The 20,185-nt window shown below is 40.1% G+C and overlaps 5 protein-coding genes across 15 annotated transcripts; 2 read left to right on the top strand and 3 right to left on the bottom strand.

Moving 5' to 3' along the window:
* Positions 1-15: 15 nt before the first annotated feature.
* LOC125951756 (inward rectifier potassium channel 4-like) lies at positions 16-2,057 on the top strand. The gene is made up of 2 exons (XM_049680776.1): positions 16-934; positions 1,018-2,057. The coding sequence occupies exons 1-2, from the start codon at positions 770-772 to the stop codon at positions 1,942-1,944; spliced, it is 1,092 nt and encodes a 363-aa protein (XP_049536733.1). The 5' UTR covers positions 16-769; the 3' UTR covers positions 1,945-2,057.
* Positions 1,957-20,160, bottom strand: LOC125951755 (uncharacterized). 10 transcript variants are annotated; one of them, XM_049680768.1, is made up of 4 exons: positions 19,476-20,160; positions 18,944-19,411; positions 2,542-2,874; positions 1,957-2,471 (listed from the first exon to the last, which is right to left on the bottom strand). In XM_049680768.1, the coding sequence occupies exons 1-4, from the start codon at positions 20,106-20,108 to the stop codon at positions 2,085-2,087; spliced, it is 1,821 nt and encodes a 606-aa protein (XP_049536725.1). In that variant the 5' UTR covers positions 20,109-20,160; the 3' UTR covers positions 1,957-2,084. The 10 variants fall into 10 exon arrangements, with proteins under 10 accessions (XP_049536725.1, XP_049536723.1, XP_049536730.1 ...); XM_049680766.1 differs by lacking the exon at positions 2,542-2,874 and adding an exon at positions 18,528-18,872; XM_049680770.1 differs by lacking the exons at positions 1,957-2,471; positions 2,542-2,874; positions 18,944-19,411 and adding exons at positions 4,264-4,987; positions 5,066-5,539; positions 5,601-6,232 and having other exon boundaries at positions 20,075-20,142.
* Positions 9,864-11,867, bottom strand: LOC125951758 (uncharacterized). Its single transcript, XM_049680778.1, has 2 exons — positions 11,157-11,867; positions 9,864-11,060 (listed from the first exon to the last, which is right to left on the bottom strand). The coding sequence occupies exons 1-2, from the start codon at positions 11,784-11,786 to the stop codon at positions 10,623-10,625; spliced, it is 1,068 nt and encodes a 355-aa protein (XP_049536735.1). The 5' UTR covers positions 11,787-11,867; the 3' UTR covers positions 9,864-10,622.
* Positions 13,022-14,453, bottom strand: LOC125951757 (uncharacterized). The gene is made up of 2 exons (XM_049680777.1): positions 13,682-14,453; positions 13,022-13,614 (listed from the first exon to the last, which is right to left on the bottom strand). The coding sequence occupies exons 1-2, from the start codon at positions 14,309-14,311 to the stop codon at positions 13,159-13,161; spliced, it is 1,086 nt and encodes a 361-aa protein (XP_049536734.1). The 5' UTR covers positions 14,312-14,453; the 3' UTR covers positions 13,022-13,158.
* On the top strand, positions 15,324-17,234 carry LOC125951759 (ATP-sensitive inward rectifier potassium channel 8-like). 2 transcript variants are annotated; one of them, XM_049680779.1, is made up of 3 exons: positions 15,324-15,511; positions 16,104-16,924; positions 17,096-17,234. In XM_049680779.1, exons 1-3 carry the CDS (start codon positions 15,324-15,326, stop codon positions 17,134-17,136), a joined length of 1,050 nt encoding a protein of 349 aa, XP_049536736.1. In that variant the 3' UTR covers positions 17,137-17,234. The 2 variants fall into 2 exon arrangements, 1 of the variants encoding a protein (XP_049536736.1); XR_007468795.1 differs by lacking the exons at positions 16,104-16,924; positions 17,096-17,234 and adding an exon at positions 15,583-15,683 and having other exon boundaries at positions 15,425-15,511.
* Positions 20,161-20,185: the final 25 nt, after the last annotated feature.

Raw genomic sequence — 20,185 nt, forward strand, 5'->3', positions numbered from 1 at the left:
ACAGCTGTCTACCGACAAGTAATCGGGATAATCATCAACCCCTACGCCACACAAAATCGTCGTTGGAAATTTTGATAAAGGTTGCGGCTCTGTAAAAAATAAATTCTTGTAGTTTTCTATCAGTGTTCGAGCGCATAGCAGTTTTGAAATTTTAACGACCGACGATGGGTAGCCGAGCAGCAGTAGTAGATTTGTTCAATCTTAGTTTTAGCTCTTACAATTAGATATTCCAAATCGTATCCTTGTCAAAGATTAATTACCACATTAATCGAGAACACGAGATGTACGCTTTTGATCGAATACTCGCTAACTGTGGATGTGCTCGGGTAAATGCTCTTTGCCAATACAGGAACCTTTTTTACAGGTCCAATAATAATCTCCAAATTGATGTGACCTTGTCCAAGAACCAATTTACAGTTACAACAGTGGGAGTGACGGTAGACTCATTCTCCTGCTGATTCTGCTAGCACCGCCTCTCTTCACTTCCTACGCGGAATTCTGCCACCGTAATCTAGACTTCCGTTTAGCTTAATTCTCCCCCATCCTACGAGTACTGCTCAGCTGGTCACGGCGGCACTACATTTCTTATCTCCATCTTACTAAAACCAAGGCCAACGACGTGAGCCGATGTTAGTGCGATCATCGCGATCAACGGTGGTATCCGCGCTTCAGCATCTTTATATCTTATCAAACCTATCCAGATGCGGGTCGGACAAGAGATCCCAAACCCAGTAGTATTCATATCTGTTTGAAGTACACTGTTACGAAGATGAGTCTGAGAACTCCGACCAATGAAGCGCTTCGGGCGGACGAAGGATGCAATCTCTTTGAAATGGAATCACGTGTGGTGAAGAAAATCGGTGAGCGCAATGTGCGAGTTTCCAACTTGCCGCAACGTTCGATCCGTTTTGTAAAGGATCTCGTGACTACCTTGGTATGTTGGTATCTTGGCTCAGTGAGTCTCTGGTGGTAGTTCACTTCACGTTGCTACATTTTGCAATTTTGCTTCCATTGTAGGTAGAAGAACGATGGCGTTACCTGTTGCTAGTGTTTGTTGGTAGTTACGTTGGCAGTTGGGCTCTGTTTGCTGGGCTTTGGTACATTTTGTCGTACGCACACGGCGATTTAATACTTGACCAGACGACTGGGGCACGACTGGGTGATGGTGGGCAGCCCTGTGTGGATGGTGCTACCACATTTGTTGGATTTCTGCTGTTCAGCATGGAAACGCAAATCTCTACCGGCTATGGAGCGAAGGTACCCACCGAAGAGTGCCCGGAATCGTTTGGTCTGCTTACCATTCAGCTGATTGTGGGTCTACTCATTGACGGTGCTATACTAGGCGTTGTGTATGCAAAAATGGTACGCCCACCGCAGAAGATCTCCGAAATGAAATTCAGCAAACGGGCCGTCATATGCATGCGCGATGGACGATTATGCTTCGTATTTCGCATCTGTGACCGCAAGTGGCAACACGCTATCGAAACGAAAGTAACGGCTGTTTTGCTTCAACCGTATCGTACGAAAGAGGGCGAAACGATCGAGAAGCAGGAAACGTATCTGCAGCTGGAGAACGAAGGCAGACTTGTGTTGCTATGGCCCGTGACTGTGTGCCACGTGATCGATCGCAACAGTCCGCTTTACGATGTATCGGCCAAGGATCTAATGTCACAAAAACTTGAAATTGTAATCACCATTACCGGGGGCACGATGACAACGGGACAGATTAATCAGGCCCGCACATCGTACGTACCGTCTGAGATTTGTTGGGGCCACCGGTTCCGGGACATCGTCGAATACGATTCCCGCAAAGACTGCTATGTAGCGGTGAACGAGCGAATGCACGAACTGGAAGAAATTGAAACACCTCTTTGCAGTGCTCGTCATCTAGATTTGCTAAGGGCAAAGGTTCGCCACTCCGAAATGACTACTTCAGTTGATTAGGGAATGTGCTAGGTAATACTGTTAAATAAAATCAAATCTCTTGCATTGCAAAGGTTTATTTTATTTCTTCAAATGATTCATCAGGATTTCGTACTATCCTATTAGAGCTTTTCATGTATTTATAACTTATCAAACATCTCTCACTTTTCCTTCGTCGCATTTGAAGAATCCACGTTTTCGCTAACTACACCATTTATCGATTTCCCTCTTTTTCTAACTCTCCATTTAGAAGCACGCTTTGGACAATCTTTTAAGCTGCGAAGAAAGCGCGAGTGTGAGTTATGCAGATGACTCTTAAAACATTTAGCCAGAACGCTATGAGTTACATCTTCCGACGGTGTCTTTCCTACTACTTTAAATAGATCTAGAAAATTAGGTAGTTCATTTATGGGTTCTTTCAGGATGCTTCCGTGTATACGACTCCATCTTAGTTTTGATTGTAGCTCTATAGAACATAGCAAATCCAAACAGCTTTTAATTCTCCAATTTGTATTCTTGTCTTTTACATTACAAAGTAACCATTCAAGCTAGAAATGAAAAACGACATTTCCTATTATGTTTTATCAGGTCAAATTCGATCATTGTATTTATGCTTACCAGTTCCGCATTAAACGATTCATCGTTCAATTTCATTTCCAATTCCCGCAGCTGCTCCGCAGATTCTATATGTTTGAATATACTCTTTCCCCTTTTTTTCTCCAGACTATGTTTGCTTAGATACTTTTTTAAAAAATCAGCCGCTGAACTAAAAGTTACAAGTTCTAAAGACGTTTCCCCTACTTCCATTAACAGCGTGAAAACATTTTTTAGCTCTACCACCCAAACCCAATTTATTTTTAGTTGCAGCTTTAAAGAACAAAGCAAATCCATACACCTTTCCATCCTCAATGTTGTGTTATCGTCGTTAACATTAGAAAGCAACCATTGAACCTATAAATAGAAGAAAACCATTTCAAATATATTTCATCAAAATAAGGATGAAGTTTCCCATTTATATTTACCAATTCCGCATGAAATGATTCATCGTTTAATTTGTTTTCTAACTCCTGTAGTTGCCAAGCGGTTTCCATAGGCTCAAGCGAAAACTTTTCTTCGGAACTTTGCTGGCGAATTGTTTCTTCAGGTGTAGTGCAAGAATTATCGGGAATAAGAACACTTGCAGTAAATTTACTCTCTACTGCTTGAACCCCCTTTTGCAAATTGAAAAGTATACTCTCGATACGGTAATTTTGCTGTACCACGTCAACATTTTGCTTCTCTATCAGAGCATTTTTGGTAATTAACGATTCCAACATTGACTTTATAGTTACTAGCGTTGAAATATCCTCATCCGGAGCCGATATAGAGACACATGGTGGTTCTAATGATTCAACGGCAGGATCCTCTATATTCATGGGATCTTCGGGCTCTACCTTTATCTGATTGCATTGTTGTATTAACAGTGCTTGCAGTTCGTCGTTTGCCTTCTCGTAAGTAGGAAACTCTTGCCTTATAACACATTCCTTCCGCCTCCAACTCTGTAGTGGCTTACACGTTCCTTCGATTGCAAGCTGGTTTTGTCGCTCGACACTGAATTCATCCGGCCAAAACAGAACTGGTCGCTGGGTGGTTTTCGACGTGCACACCCATCGTTTAGGTGCTATCTTCCACTCCTTTTCGCCTTTATCACTTACTATTTCCAGTATCAAAAACATACTGTATCACGCACTTTAGCGAAGGAAATCATGCAAAATTCTATTCACAACGCTTTTCGGCGCCCTTCCTCTTGAAACAATAACAAACCGCTCAGAAACGTAAACACACGCTACAGATGCGAGTGTGTGTGTGTGTGTGTGTGTGAGAGAGAGAGAGAATTGGTCACAGAGCGAGATGGGAGGTAGGCCCTGTCAATTCTCAACCGATTCGCGTAGCGGGTAACCGATAAGGTTGCTACGAGAGTTTAGTAGACATCTGATAGTAACGCAAATGAAATTGGCGGCAAAAGTGAAAACTGTAGTAAATGCTTTTGCGATGAGACAATAAAATGATATGCGTGAGATTTTCGTCACATTCACAAAATTATGAAGAAATTATATATTACAATAAAAAAGTTAGTGATAAATCGACCATCAATGTAACTACCGACATATCTTTATCTAGAAGCTTTATTAGTACAATCGTAACGATCGCAACACTTCATTTCATATGATCGTCCAAGTATCTAAGGTAAAATAACATGAAATTGTAATTACAATTTCGGAGGGGACGATAACAGAGCAGATTAATTCGGGCGGTATTCGGATCATCGTATGTACCGCCTCAGATTTGTTGGAGCCACCGATTCCTAGGCATCATCGAATACGATTCCCGCAAGGACTGCTATGTAGCGGTAAACGAGCGAATGCACGAACTGGAAGAAATTGAAACAAAGAAATTGCAAAGGGTTGCAGTGCTCGACATCTAGATTTGCTGAGGGCAAAGATTCGCCACGCTGCCGCGACTACTTCAGTTGATAAGAGTGGGAGATGTGCTAGGTTAAATAAAATCAATACGATATTACAAATTATTAATTAATTTTTTAATTTTTTTTTCACCTCAAGCAAATAATTTCATACTAGTCTATTGGATCATACACTATTATATCTTCTTCCAAATATGTGTTTTCATCATTAAAATCCTGTGAGCTCTCATTTACTGCAAACGAATAAACCGCCTGCTCATTGGCCACTTCCTCTTTTGGTCCCTGTTTTATTTTCACTCTTTTCCAACTAGGAGCACGTTTTCGATTTAAGCTAACAAGAAAACGCTGTTTTGAATTTTTGAAATGATTTGTAAAAAAATGTACAAGTGATCTATCAGTTACAGATTCTGACGGCGTTTTACCGACTATTTTGAACAAATTTAAAAAATTCCGTAGGTCATCGATAGGTTCTTTTGGGGTGTATTTATGTTTACAGGACCACGTCATGTTTGATTGCAGCTCTAAAGAACATAGCATGTCCACACAGCGCTTCATCCTCCATGGTGTATTATCGTCCTTTACATTGGAAAGTAGCCATTGTACCTAAAAGTTATAAGAGGTATTTCCGTTTCCAGTATATGTTAAGTTTAAATTATAGCCAAACATCATATTTACTCTTACCATTTGCGCATTAAATGATTCATCGTTTAATTTCACTTCTAACTCCTTCAGTTGCTCAGGGGTTTCCATAGACTGAAAGGCAAATGTTCGGTCTGAATTATCAGTGTGGGGATCTGCTGGGTTTACAAGCATACAGCTGGAACTAGCTGCTTGCAGAATGGGACCATCATTTCCCTGTCGCAGCATTTTTCTTGGTTTTCTCTTAAAGGAAGCACGCTTGCGACATAAGCTAATCAGATACCGCTGTTTTGTGTTTTTAAGATGGCTCTTAAAAAAATCAGCAACCGCACAAGAAGTTACATTTTCTGACGGCGTTTTTCCCACTTCTTTAAACACGCTCAAAAAATTAGGTAGGAGAGATAGACCACTCCACTTTAGTTTTGACTGAAGCTCTAGAGAACAAAGCAAATCCACGCAGCTTTTCATCCTCCATATTGCATTATCGTCGTCTACTTTCGAAAGCAACCCTTTCACCTGCAAATAAAAACAACGCATATCATTTCAATTTTATCACAAGCGTCGTTTTGATATTTACCAACTCCGCTTTCAATGATTCATCGTTCAAATTCATATCAAATTGAAGAAGCTGTTCCAGCGTTTCCAGTGGTTTGAAGGAAAATTTTCGGTCGGAATAATGAGACTGGCAATTCTGGTCCAATGCTGCTTCAGGTTTATGCCAAGAAGTATCGGAACACAGAATCGTTGTAGTATTAACAAATTTACTTTCTATAGCTTCAACCCGTTTTTGCAAAAGAGCCATATCATTCACGATACGAGCATTTTGTTCTAATATATTTGCGCTTTGTTCCTCGATACGAGCGTTGTTGGCAATTAATGATTCCAGCATTAACTTGATTTTTTCCAGCATTGAAGCATCCTTATCCGGAGCCTCTATATCCAAAAGTTGTTCGGCTTTTTCATTTATCTGATTGCTTTGTTGTACTAAGAGAGCCTGCAGTTCGTCGTTTGCCTTCTCGTAAGTAGGAAACTCTTGCCTTATAACACATTCCTTCCGCCTCCAACTCTGCAGTGGCTTACACGTTCCTTCGATTGCAAGCTGGTTTTGTCGCTCGACACTGAATTCATCCGGCCAAAACAGAACTTGTCGCTGGGTGGTTTTCGACGTGCACACCCATCGTTTGGGTGCTATCTTCCACTCCTTTTCGCCTTTATCACTTACTATTTCCAGTATCAAAAACATACTGTATCACGCACTTTAGCGAAGGAAATCATGCAAAATTCTATTCACAACGCTTTTCGGCGCCCTTCCTCTTGAAACAATAACAAACCGCTCAGAAACGTAAACACACGCTACAGATGCGAGTGTGTGTGTGTGTGTGAGAGAGAGAGAGAATTGGTCACAGAGCGAGATGGGAGGTAGGCCCTGTCAATTCTCAACCGATTCGCGTAGCGGGTAACCGATAAGGTTGCTACGAGAGTTTAGTAGACATCCGGTAGTAACACAAATGAAATTGGCGGCAAAAGTGAAAACTGTAGTAAATGCTTTTGTGATGAGACAATAAAATGATATGCGTGAGATTTTCGTCACATTCACAAAATTATGAAGAAATTATATATTACAATAAAAAAGTTAGTGATAAATCGACCATCAATGTAACTACCGACATATCTTTATCTAGAAGCTTTGTTAGTACAATCGTAACGATCGCAACACTTCATTTCATATGATCGTCCAAGTATCTAAGGTAAAATAACATGAAATTGTAATTACAATTTCGGAGCGCACGATAACAGAGCATATTAATTTTGGCGGTTTTCGGATCATCGTATGTACCGCCTCAGATTTGTTGGGGCCAACAGTTCCGAGACATCGTCGATTCCCGCAAGGATTGCTATGAAGCGGTGAACTCATCATCTAGATTTGCTAAGAGCAAAGGCTCGCCATTCCGATATGACTACTTCAGTTGATTAAGGAATGTGCTAGGTAACACTGTTAAATAAAAACAAATTACTTGCATTGCAAAGGATTATTTTATTTGTTGAAATCATTCATCAGGATTTCGTACTATCCTATTAGAGCTTTTCATGTATTTATAACTTATCAAACTTCTCTCACTTTTCCTTCGTCGCATTTGAAGAATCCTCCTTTTCGCTATCTACACCATTCATCAATTTCCCTCTTTTCTTAACTCTCCATTTAGAAGCACGCTTTGGACAATCTTTTAAGCTGCGAAGAAAGCGCGAGTGTGAGTTATACAGATGATTCTTAAAACATTTAGCCAGCACGCTATGAGTTACATCTTCCGACGGTGTCTTTCCTACTACTTTGAATAGAGTTAGAAAATTAGGTAGTTCACTTATGGGTTCTTTCATGATGCTTCCGTGTATACGACTCCATCTTAGTTTTGATTGTAGCTCTATAGAACATAGCAAATCCAAACAGCTTTTAATTCTCCAATTTGTATTCTTGTCTTTTACATTAGAAAGTAACCATTGAAGCTAAAAATGTAAAACGACATTTCCTATTAAATTTTATCAGATCGAAGTCGATCATTATATTTATGCTTACCAGTTCCGCATTAAACGATTCATCGTTCAATTTCATTTCCAATTCCCGCAGCTGCTCCGCAGTTTCTACAGGCTTGAATGTTCTCTTTCCCATTTTCTTTTCCAGTTCAGGTTTAAGTTTTAAATATTTTTGGTGCTGCTTGAAAAACTCGGCTAATGAACTGAAAGTTACACATTCTGAAGACGTATCTCCTACTTCTTTTAACAAATTCAAAAAATTATGTAAGTCTACCAACCAAAACCACTTCAATTTTGTTTGTAGCTCTCGCGAGCAAAGCAAATCTAAACAGTGTTTAATCCTCCATTCTATGTTATTACCATTTACCTTAGAAAGTAACCATTGAAGCTAGAAATGAAAAACGACATTTCCGATTAAATTTTATCAGGTCAAAGTGGATCGTCTTATGCTTACCAGTTTCGACTTAAATGAGGCATCTTCTAGCCTTAAATCAAGTAAGATTAGCTGCTCGGTGATTTCCATACGCTCGAAAGAAAATCGAATTTCTGCTTCAGATTTATGCCAAAAATTATCTAAACTAAGTACATTTAAAGTATTGGTAAAGTTATTCTCTACCGTATCAACCCGCTTTTGTAAATTAAAGAGTATACTCTCGATACGTGTATTGTGCTCTACTATATCAGCGTTATGTTTTTCTATCTGAGCATTTTTGGTTATTAATGATTCCAACATTGACTTTATAGTTACTAGTGTTGAAATATCCTCATCCGGAGTCGATATAGACGCACATGGTGGTTCTGATGATTCAACGGCAGGATCCTCTATATTCAAGGGATCTTCGGGCTCTTCCTTTATCTGATTGCTTTGTTGTATTAACAATGCTTGCAGTTCGTCGTTTGCCTTCTCGTAAGTAGGAAACTCTTGCCTTATAACACATTCCTTCCGCCTCCAACTCTGCAGTGGCTTACACGTTCCTTCTATTGCAAGCTGGTTTTGTCGCTCGACACTGAATTCATCCGGCCAAAACAGAACTGGTCGCTGGGTGGTTTTCGACGTGCACACCCATCGTTTGGGAGCAATCTTCCACTCCTTTTCACCTTTATCACTTACTATTTCCAGTATCAAAAACATACTGTATCACGCACTTTAGCGAAGGAAATCATGCAAAATTCTATTCACAACTCTTTTCGGCGCCCTTCCTCTTGAAACAATAACAAACCGCTCAGAAACGTAAACACACGCTACAGATGCCAGTGCGTGTGTGAGAGAGAGAGAATCGGTCACAGAGCGAGATGGGATAGGCCCTGTCAATTCCCAACCGATTCGCGTAGCGGGTAACCGATACGGTTGCTACGAGAGTTTTGTAGACATCTGATAGTAACGCAAATGAAATTGACGGCAAAAGTGAAAACAGTAGTAAATGCTTTTGTGACGAGACAATAAAACGATATTGATATGTGATGAAACCATAATGAATCTATTTCATTCAATTTCAAATACCACTAAGTGAGCACAATCCAACCGACTCGCGGAAAATATCAATGCACCAAAAGTATAAAAAAATGTAAAAAAATGTAAACGAAAGGATGCAAACATTGAAAATCATCATATCGAAGTGCTGCTCTACTCAAATTAGCACTTGATACATCTTTTCTTATGATTCGAACATGTTCAATTACTTGATATTTGTTGTTCAATATTTCGCATGGGAAATAGAGCCGTTTCACGGGCTGATTCCAAGTGGTTGAAAAACGGAAAGTCGATCCATCCTTCGATCTTTTCAAGAGCGACTATGTTTTCTTCTGCATTTTCATTGCGAACGTTTCGCATTCTTTTAAAATTATTGCTTTCTTTTGAAAGATTCCGTTTTAGTGACCCCGGTATGTTTAAAATTGCTTTTTGGGTTTAGTTTCATTTATTTATTGTATTGCTATTCACCTAATAATTTTGCGATACCAGGTTACTAAGGTTGTATCATAAACGTAAAAATGTATGAGAGAACCCTTGTCGAATTGATGCATCAATTCCAGGAAAAATTGATTGATGAATACTGAGTTGATTGATTTCCTAAAAAAATATAATCTCATATCTCATAATATAAAACATATTTTCAACCATCCCATCTTTAAAAACCAACCATCTTTAAAATTTTTATTATGCTTTAAATTCTGTTTTCCTTCCGTGGCAGTTATGAACAAATCATACCGCACTTTTTTCCCGATGCGTTGCTATGCGAGCATCCATAGCTATCAAGCTATCAAGCTCCAAGTAGGCGTTGCATCTATAGAAAGGTGGCAGAGATTTGTATAGGAACACCCCTTTCCCGAAGGCTGCGGAAGTTCTAACCATGCCTATATCACTCCCAGGCCCCAAAAACCTCCGTATACATAATTTCGTGTCAATCAGCCGTTCTTGAGTTCTAAGTGTACAACGGAATGGCAAAAGTTCAATGAATGAGTATTTTAAGAACTTCTACAACTGTGAATCATAGATGGCCTACGATTTCAAACTTATCTGGTTCTGTACAGTATATTCAATTTTATTCAAAACTATAAGTTTCAATTAAACTCACGATGATTAAATTCGTTACACTCTTAGATACGCTTTTTGGCTCCTTGTAGACTCGATTCACACTGACGGTCTTTGGCGATCGATTACCCATAGCTCGACTGGAGCTATCAGCAATCGATCCTCTTTTGATTCACCATTTGATCTGAACCATTATCAAAGAACTAGATCATATAGACTAAGTTCCAAGGATAGTTTTTGCTAAATTTTAACTTTTAGATTCTAGAAAGGATACGCCGTTTGCGATGTCTAAATCCGTAAACGTCTACGTCTTAGTGTCACTGATATGATAACTTAAATGTTATTTCAATATTAGGAAGCTTTATTGGGACCCTAGCAGTATCTGATCAAAAATGTAAATTAATGAAATTAACACACTACCGGAAAATAATTCTCCTATTTCTCGAGATGTCATTGCAAGACTCCTAAAATTGTGATAAGTGAATATAGTAACAGAGTAATTGAAAACCAAGTTTAAAATTGTTATTGAAATGTGCTATTTTATTTTTTAAACTCATTATTCAAATCAGGCAAAGACATCATTACATCTGGTTCATATATTATTAAGTCTGCTTCTTCCAAACGCCTATTGACTTCAATGAATTCCTTCGAGTTCTTATTAACCGAAATTGATGAATCTTCTTCCTGGAAAGCTACATCACTTCCCGCTTGTTGATCAGATGTTGGATTTAAACTAGCAATAGCGCGTCTCTTACAATATGCAAGATGCTTTCTCCAAAAATTATCCACTGAATTCAGAGTTACATATTCAAATGGCGTTTTTCCAACTACTTTAAAAATATTTAAAAAATTGCTTAAGCCTACGATGCTACTCCAACTTACTTCTGACTGCAACTTTGGAGAACATAGCAAATGCACACAGCTTTTCATTCTTGATTCCGCACTATCGTTGTTTATTTTCAAAAGCAACCATTGAACCTAAAATTTAGACAAATAATCCAAATTCTATTAAGATAGATCCATATCGTATAAAATGTCACCAATTTTGTTTTTGCAAGATTTTATTTTGCTTACCAATGCCACATTAAATGATTCGTCGTTCAACTTTTTATCAACCTCCGCCAGCTGCTCGACCGTTTGCATAGGATCGAACTGATACGATGCCATTTCCTTTATAGTTTGCTCCATAGTTTCAATCCTTTTTTCCAAAAGAGACATTTCGTTCACTATACGAGAATTTTGTTCCAATATGTTTGCGTTTTGCTTTTCTATCTGAGCATTTTTGGTTATTAACGATTCCAACATTGACTTTATAGTTACTAGTGTTGAAATATCCTCATCCGGAGCCGATATAGACGCACATGGTGGTTCTGATGATTCAACGGCAGGATCCTCTATATTTAAGGGATCTTCGGGCTCTTCCTTTATCTGATTGCTATGTTGTACTAAGAGAGCCTGCAGTTCGTCGTTTGCCTTCTCGTAAGTAGGACACTCTTGCCTTATAACACATTCCTTCCGCCTCCAACTCTGCAGTGGCTTACACGTTCCTTCGATTGCAAGCTGGTTTTGTCGCTCGACATTGAATTCATCCGGCCAAAACAGAACTGGTCGCTGGGTGGTTTTCGACGTGCACACCCATAGTTTGGGTGCTATCTTCCACTCCTTTTCACCTTTATCACTTACTATTTCCAGTATCAAAAACATACTGTATCACGCACTTTAGCGAAGGAAATCATGCAAAATTCTATTCACAACTCTTTTCGGCGCCCTTCCTCTTGAAACAATAACAAACCGCTCAGAAACGTAAACACACGCTACAGATGCCAGTGCGTGTGTGAGAGAGAGAGAGAATCGGTCACAGAGCGAGATGGGATAGGCCCTGTCAATTCCCAACCGATTCGCGTAGCGGGTAACCGATACGGTTGCTACGAGAGTTTAGTAGACATCTGATAGTAACGCAAATGAAATTGGCGGCAAAAGTGAAAACTGTAGTAAATGCTTTTGTGATGAGATAGTAAAATGATGTGATGTATGTGTGATGAATATTATAAAATCACTGTAAATTGAATTTTGCAAATTATGTACAACTGTTGCCGAAAAGTACACTTTTTCATTTGAACAGTTTGCAAAAAAATGTAATTTAATATGCAAGGAGCAAGTGCACACACCATTTGGAAGCATCTAGACCTTGTTTCACGGCCAATCAAGGCGAGAGTAAGATACATTATTTTATTTTTACACATGTTACGTTTCATTGATGACACCTTCAAGAACATCATGTCGAATAGTTGAATCAATCGGAGTAAAGCTGCAACAAACATATTGATGTTCAATGCAGCTCGCTTCAATGCAAACCCACGTTTTCAAAGTCGGTGCCAATCGTAACATAAAAACCGGACCGATCGATCTGTACACTATTTGCTAGGTAGCCCTGTCGAGTTTTCAAAAAAATATTAATACTGTTTTTTTATTAAGTAAAACTTATTGTTTTGGGTGAATCGGCAGACAACGTCGTGTCACATATGTGCGAAACCCCCGCTGCTTTCGAGGCAGTCAGTAGATTCACGAAGACCACGATGACACGCGCTTGCTCAGAATGGTAAAAAGAACAAGCAAGCAAACCAAGGCGACAGTAAACCTCAAACAAGTAGTCTTGCCAAGTAGTGAGCGCGTGATTTTGCGAACGTACCCACATGGGCACGAGTGGGACAAACATGTCCAGCCTCCCCTTTGAAGGTAATACCGGATAGGTGATCCGCAGGGGACTCAAGGCATGGGTAGGGTAGGTTTTAGTGGGAAAGTCGGGCCTCCTCAAAGGCTGGAAATCCCACACTACCGGCTAGGAGCTCTCGCCCTCCTAACGATGCCTATGAAGGTTTCCCGCCCAACATCGAAAAAAAAACCTCTGAAGATAGGTGGCGATGCTGGTTGGTAACAAGTTACGCCCTGGTGCAATCATAAACTGTTAGCTTAGTTTCAAGCATATACCTTCATAAAGATGAGGTTAAATGTTTGACGCTCTCGACATGATTTTATTTTGCAAGTTAATTTTTAATATCCGACGAAGGATTTTACACTATTCTATTGGATCATAAACTATCATATCCGCCTCATCAAAACGAAAATTCCCTTCATTACATTCTTGTGAGCTCCCTTTTACAGCAAAGGATGTTTTTTCCTGTAGGCTAGTCGCATCTTTTCTCGCCTGCTGTTTTATTTTTATTTTTCTCTTAGATTGAACACGTTTTCGATTTAAACTAGTTAGAAACCGCTGTTGTGAGTTTTTCAGGTGATTTGTAAAAAAATTAACTAGGTATCTATCACTTACATTTTCTGACGATGTTTTTCCTACTACTCTGAACAAATTTAAAAAATTACGAAGCTCAAGTATACATTCCTTTCTGGGAGAGCTTCTTTTATTATGAGAACATGTTATTTTTGTTTGGAGCTCTAGAGAACACAGCAAATCCAGGCAGCTTTTAATCCTCCATAGCATAATAGCGTCGTTAACATTAGAAAGCAACCACTGAACCTGGAAATTTTTAAAAAATCGTTGACATCACATCAAAATTAGCCATTTGCGTTCCATTTATATTTACCAATGCCGCATTAAATGATTCGTCGTTCAACTTTTTATCGAGCTCCTTGATCTGCTCGACCGTTTGCATAGGATCGAACTGATATGGCACCATTTGCACGACATTTTGTTCTATAGATTCCACCTTCTTATGCATAAAAGAAATTATATTCTCAATACGGTAATTTTGCTGTACTACGTCAGCGTTTTGCTTTTCTATCTGAGCATTTTTGGTTATTAATGATTCCAACATTGACTTTATAGTTACTAGTGTTGAAATATCCTCATCCGGAGCCGATATAGACGCACATGGTGGTTCTGATGATTCAACGGCAGGATCCTCTATATTTAAGGGATCTTCGGGCTCTTCCTTTATCTGATTGCTATGTTGTACTAAGAGAGCCTGCAGTTCGTCGTTTGCCTTCTCGTAAGTAGGAAACTCTTGCCTTATAACACATTCCTTCCGCCTCCAACTCTGCAGTGGCTTACACGTTCCTTCGATTGCAAGCTGGTTTTGTCGCTCGACACTGAATTCATCCGGCCAAAACAGAACTGTTCGCTGGGTGGTTTTCGACGTGCACACCCATCGTTTGGGTGCTATCTTCCACTCCTTTTCACCTTTATCACTTACTATTTCCAGTATCAAAAACATACTGTATCACGCACTTTAGCGAAGGAAATCATGCAAAATTCTATTCACAACGCTTTTCGGCGCCCTTCCTCTTGAAACAATAACAAACCGCTCAGAAACGTAAACACACGCTACAGATGCGAGTGCGTGTGTGTGTGTGAGAGAGAGAGAGAATTGGTCACAGAGCGAGATGGGAGGTAGGCCCTGTCAATTCTCAACCGATTCGCGTAGCGGGTAACCGATAAGGTTGCTACGAGAGTTTAGTAGACATCCGGTAGTAACACAAATGAAATTGGCGGCAAAAGTGGAAAAGGTAGTAAATGCTTTTGTAAAGAGACAGTCAAATGATATTTATACGGTCAAAATTATGAAACCATCATGAATTTATTTATCAGAACATGTCAGATTTTCGAAAAGTACACGTTTTCATTGAAACCCTTAACAAACGACAAATTTTAATTGTTGTACAAGCAAAAATACACTCTTTACTTTTGAAGAGCACTTTAGTCGTTGAGTCTGACATCTTTACCTGATAAAGTAAGTTCAAACGATAGTTTGAATAAATCTGGCAGTTAAACTCTTCCGCATATCGGACTTATCAAACCTATCTTCACCATTCATTTGAAGACACCATACTAGAGAAACAACGTAACGAAGCAAGTGTTTGAGATCACTATCTGGTTAGATACAGAAAATGATTCACTGAAAAGGCCAAATATCATATCTTATCGCGCTTCTAGGCTATATGTTTGCGCGGACTTGTACGTGATTCGTGGCTTGTTGGTTATCTGCCGAATTCGCTCAGACACGAAGGTATTCGATTTCGATTCCTTTCCCTGCACTCTTCCTATCGGTCAGTCGTTAGCTCTCTTTTGGTATCGAATGATGTGATTTTCACTTCCAACAGACGAAATAAGTTTAGCCATCGATCGACATTTGATAGGTTTAGGCATCGATCATTGCTTTGTTCACCAACAGTAAAATGGACTCTTCATCCGGAAGTCCATATTCACAACGCAGAAATTGGTTAAGAATGCAGGAACAGCAACATCTTCGACATCAAAAGCAGCAACAAGACAACAGTACGGCACAGGAAGACATGGAGTATCGATTCTCGCGCCCAATCAAAATAGTCGATTACGATAACGAGCGATACTCCTGGTCCGCACCAGGCAGTCCTTATCACATACGTCGCCCAGCATTCGACAGGAACCGTTTCTGGTAATGCCTAAAGTACGTGCGACATGCACGAAGGGTACGACTCATCGTACAGGAATTCTTTTGCATCATAGGATCGAAGACGTTAGCAGTTCTGAATCGGAACAGGAGCCCGAACCACGTCTCCATATAAAAAATTGCGCACCAGAAGATGATAATAGCACTTCGAACCCACCGGACGCACCATATGCGAACACTGAAAGCGGTATTGAACGGTCTGCCTCATTGCAGGAGTGATTTCACTGGAGCCATTTATTACACTTGTCTTCAACAGAGAGGGATCCAGGGACGTTCCCTATCACAATACGAAGTGCCCGTAGCTTACAGAGCCTTCGGTTGAGACGTGATCCACAACACCAGGGTACACGGACCGTTAAGGCACGGCGCGTAATAAACAAGAAGGGCGAAGGAAATGTTCATCTTGCTCATCTACCACAACGTTCGATTCGTTTCGCGCGTGACATTGCTACCACGCTGGTTAGTTGACGTACTAATAGAGGTATACTAATATTCCCCACTATAAATTCAATGAACAATTTCTATTCCATCAGGTGGACGAACAATGGCGATACACACTACTTCTGTTTGTGTTGAGCTTCTGCTGTAGTTGGATCTTCTTCGCTATACTTTGGTTCCTGATAGCGTATGCTCACGGTGATCTCAACCATGATCCAAGCACCGGGGAGCGGCTTGGTGATGGCACCAAACCGTGCGTAGAAGGAACTACAAGCTTTACCGGATTCCTTTTGTTCAGTGTGGAAACGCAAGTGTCTACTGGGTATGGTGTGATCGTGCCAACAGAGGAATGCCCAGAAGCGTTCTTTCTACTGCTGGCACAGATTCTTTTCGGGCTCGTCATTGGCGGTGCCATGGTTGGGGTCGTGTACGCCAAAATGATTCGCACGCCGAAGCGTAGTTTTGAGATGAAGTTCAGCAAACGTGCCGTCATCTGCCAACGCGATGGACGCTTGTGTCTCGTGTTTCGCGTTTGTGATCATAAGCAACAGCACATTATCGGCACTAAGCTGACCGCCAGCATTCTTGAGCCGAGGCGCTACCCCGGTACAAACTTGGTGGAAAGATGCGAGTCTCGTTTACGGTTACAGAACAACGGCCATATCTTAGCACTTTGGCCCATCACTGTGTGTCACGTGATCGATCGATACAGTCCACTGTACGACATATCGGCGGCCGAGCTGTTGGAGCGAAAGTTTGAAATCGTCATCACAATGACCGGTGCTACGTGGACGACGGGCCAGATGACCCAAGCCCGTACATCCTACTTACCAATGGAGATACTCTGGGGACATCGGTTTCAGAACATTATCGAGTACGATGGCGACCGAGGCTGCTACGTAGCGCAGAACGAACAGCTGGACCTTGTGGAGGAAGTCGACACACCGCTGTGCAGCGCTCGTTTGCTTGAGGAGATGATGGACGAGCTGCAGGACAACCATCCGGATTTCAGTGAATATCATGTGGCGGAAAATACTGACGCTAGTCTGGGGGTTCGTACGAATGCTGGCTACTGATTGCCATGACGTCGTGAATTATGCTAGCTTCATACAATATTAAATCTCATTGCAGGCTTCGTTTCGATCGAAATTCAGCATGAGAATGAGAAGTAATCCCAGTTCGTTCGTGCGCTTTAACGAAATCTATTCGGAAGATGAAGAAGATCAAGCATCCTTCGACGAGTCACCAAAAGTTTCACCCACGGACAAGAAGCACAGTAGCTCGAGAACCGATTCAGAAGCGATCGTTATCGAAGATCATGAATCAAAAGGACTCGCAATAGAGCCCACTCCTCATTGAACACTCGAATCGCATAGCATGGTCTATGGCATGGCAGAAGCCGGATTATGGTCCGCATGGTCTATCGCAGAAGCAGAATACGCTAGAAAGCCAGCGGGTTTACGAATGTTTTCGAGTTCAACAGGGAGGTCACGATTGCGACCATTATTCCAACATTAACATAAATTATCGCGCGATCAATCCCACCAACTGTCCGAACGAATGGGTCTGTTACTGTCATATTCAATAATGTAACTGAACAATTTACTGATTTTCATTGTATCAAGTATTACAAATCAGTATTAGTGGTCGGCACTGAAAGAATTAGTAGGGATTTCTAGCAATCGCCTCTTCACTACACAAAATGAATCACTGGTGCATGTGACAAGATATATTTACTGTTTAGAAAAGCACAGCCTAAGAACCCACCGAGAAATGTCCCGAATTCTGGACATCATTCTAAAATGATTAATTTTTTGGTTTGCTTACGATTTAGCTGATTGTGTGTCTGGTAATTGACGGTTTCTATGTTTCGCATATGTGAGAAGATTTGCTTTCAGCAAAGGTTCGCCACGCTGCCACGACTACTTCAGTTGTCTAGAGAGTGGGAGATGTGCTGATAGATGTGCATGTGGGAGATGTAATACTGTTAAATTAAAACAAATTACTAGCATTGCAAAGGTTTATTTTATTTGTTGAAATCGTTCATCAGGATTTGCTACTATCCTATTAGAGCTTTTCATGTATTTATAACTTATCAAACTTCTTTCACCTTTCCTTCTTCGCATTTGAAGAATCCACCTTTTCGCTATCTACACCATTCATCGATTCCCCTTTTTTCCTAACTCTCCATTTAGAAGCACGCTTTGGACCCTCTTTTAGGCTGCGAAGAAAGCGCGAGTGTGAGTTATACAGATGATTCTTAAAACATTTAGCCAGAACGCTATGAGTTACATCTTCCGACGGTGTCTTTCCTACTACTTTAAATAGATCTAGAAAATTAGGTAGTTCATTTATGGGTTCTTTCAGGATGCTTCCGTGTATACGACTCCATCTTAGTTTTGATTGTAGCTCTATAGAACATAGCAAATCCAAACAGCTTTTAATTCTCCAATTTGTATTCTTGTCTTTTACATTAGACAGTAACCATTCAAGCTAGAAATGAAAAACGACATTTCCTATTATGTTTTATCAGGTCGAACTCGATCATTATATTTATGCTTACCAGTTCCGCATTAAACGATTCATCGTTCAATTTCATTTCCAATTCCCGCAGCTGCTCCGCAGATTCTACAGGCTTGAATGTTCTCTTTCCCATTTTCTTCTCCAGACTACGTTTACGTTTTAAACTACTTAGATGCTTTTTTAAAAAATCAGCCGCTGAACTAAAAGTTACAAGTTCTGAAGACGTTTTCCCTACTTCCATTAACAAATTAAAAAATGTTTTTAGCTCTAACACCCAGACCATGTTTATTTTTAGTTGCAGCTCCAAAGAACAAAGCAAATTCACACACCTTTCCATCCTCAATATTGTATTATCTTCGTTAACATTGGAAAGCAACCATTGAACCTATAAATAGAAGAAAACCATTTCAAATACATTTCATCAAAATAAGGATGAAGTTTCCCATTTATATTTACCAATTCCGCATGAAATGATTCATCGTTTAATTTGTTTTCTAACTCCTGCAGCTGCCAAGTAGTTTTCATAGGCTGAAACGAAAACTTTTCCTCGAAACTGTGCTGGCGAATTGTTTCTTCAGGTTTTTCACAAGACTTATCGGGACTAAGAATACTTTTCGATTTTTTTTTTAATCTCTTCAATCTCTGCTTTTGAGTGAAAGCAAAGCGCGTGTTTGAATTTTTTAAATGTAATACAAAAAAATCTACCAACTTTGTATAAGACACATCTTCTGACTTCGTCTGTCCTACTACTTCGAATAATTTTATAACATTAGATAGTTCCTGTACTGCTGTTTTATGGATGCTTCCTGCTCCTCGACTCCACCTTAATTTTGTTTGCATCTCTAGAGAACATAGCAAATCCAAACAGCTTTTCAACCTCCATAACATATGATCGTCTTCTACATTAGCAAGCAAGAATTGGACCTAAAACAAAGACATTCGATTTGTATTCTATCGCATTGGGATGAAAAGTGGCATTTATATTTACCAACTCCGCATTAAATGATTCATCGTTCAGCTTTTCATTAAGCTGCCTCAGCTGTTCTACGGTTTCCATTGGTTCAAATTTCTTCGATGCCATTTGGACTACAGTTTGCTCCATCGTTCTAACCCTCTTTTGCAAAAGACACATTTCATTTGCGATACGAGAATTTTGCATCATTATATTAACGCTTTGTTCTTCGATCCATGTATTTTTTTTTAACAAAGATTCTAGCATTGATTTGATTTGAGTTACTAGTGTTGAAGCATCATCATTCGGAGCCGATATAGACGCACATGGTGGTTCTGATGATTCAACGGCAGGATCCTCTATATTTAAGGGATCTTCGGGCTCTTCCTTTATCTGATTGCTATGTTGTACTAAGAGAGCCTGCAGTTCGTCGTTTGCCTTCTCGTAAGTAGGACACTCTTGCCTTATAACACATTCCTTCCGCCTCCAACTCTGTAGTGGCTTACACGTTCCTTCGATTGCAAGCTGGTTTTGTCGCTCGACATTGAATTCATCCGGCCAAAACAGAACTGGTCGCTGGGTGGTTTTCGACGTGCACACCCATCGTTTGGGTGCTATCTTCCACTCCTTTTCACCTTTATCACTTATTATTTCCAGTATCAAAAACATACTGTATCACGCACTTTAGCGAAGGAAATCGTGTAAAATTCTATTCACAACTCTTTTCGTCGCTTTTGACGAACGCT

The sequence above is a fragment of the Anopheles darlingi genome, chromosome 2 (assembly GCF_943734745.1).
Source record: "Anopheles darlingi chromosome 2, idAnoDarlMG_H_01, whole genome shotgun sequence".
Classification (NCBI taxonomy): domain Eukaryota; kingdom Metazoa; phylum Arthropoda; class Insecta; order Diptera; family Culicidae; genus Anopheles; species Anopheles darlingi.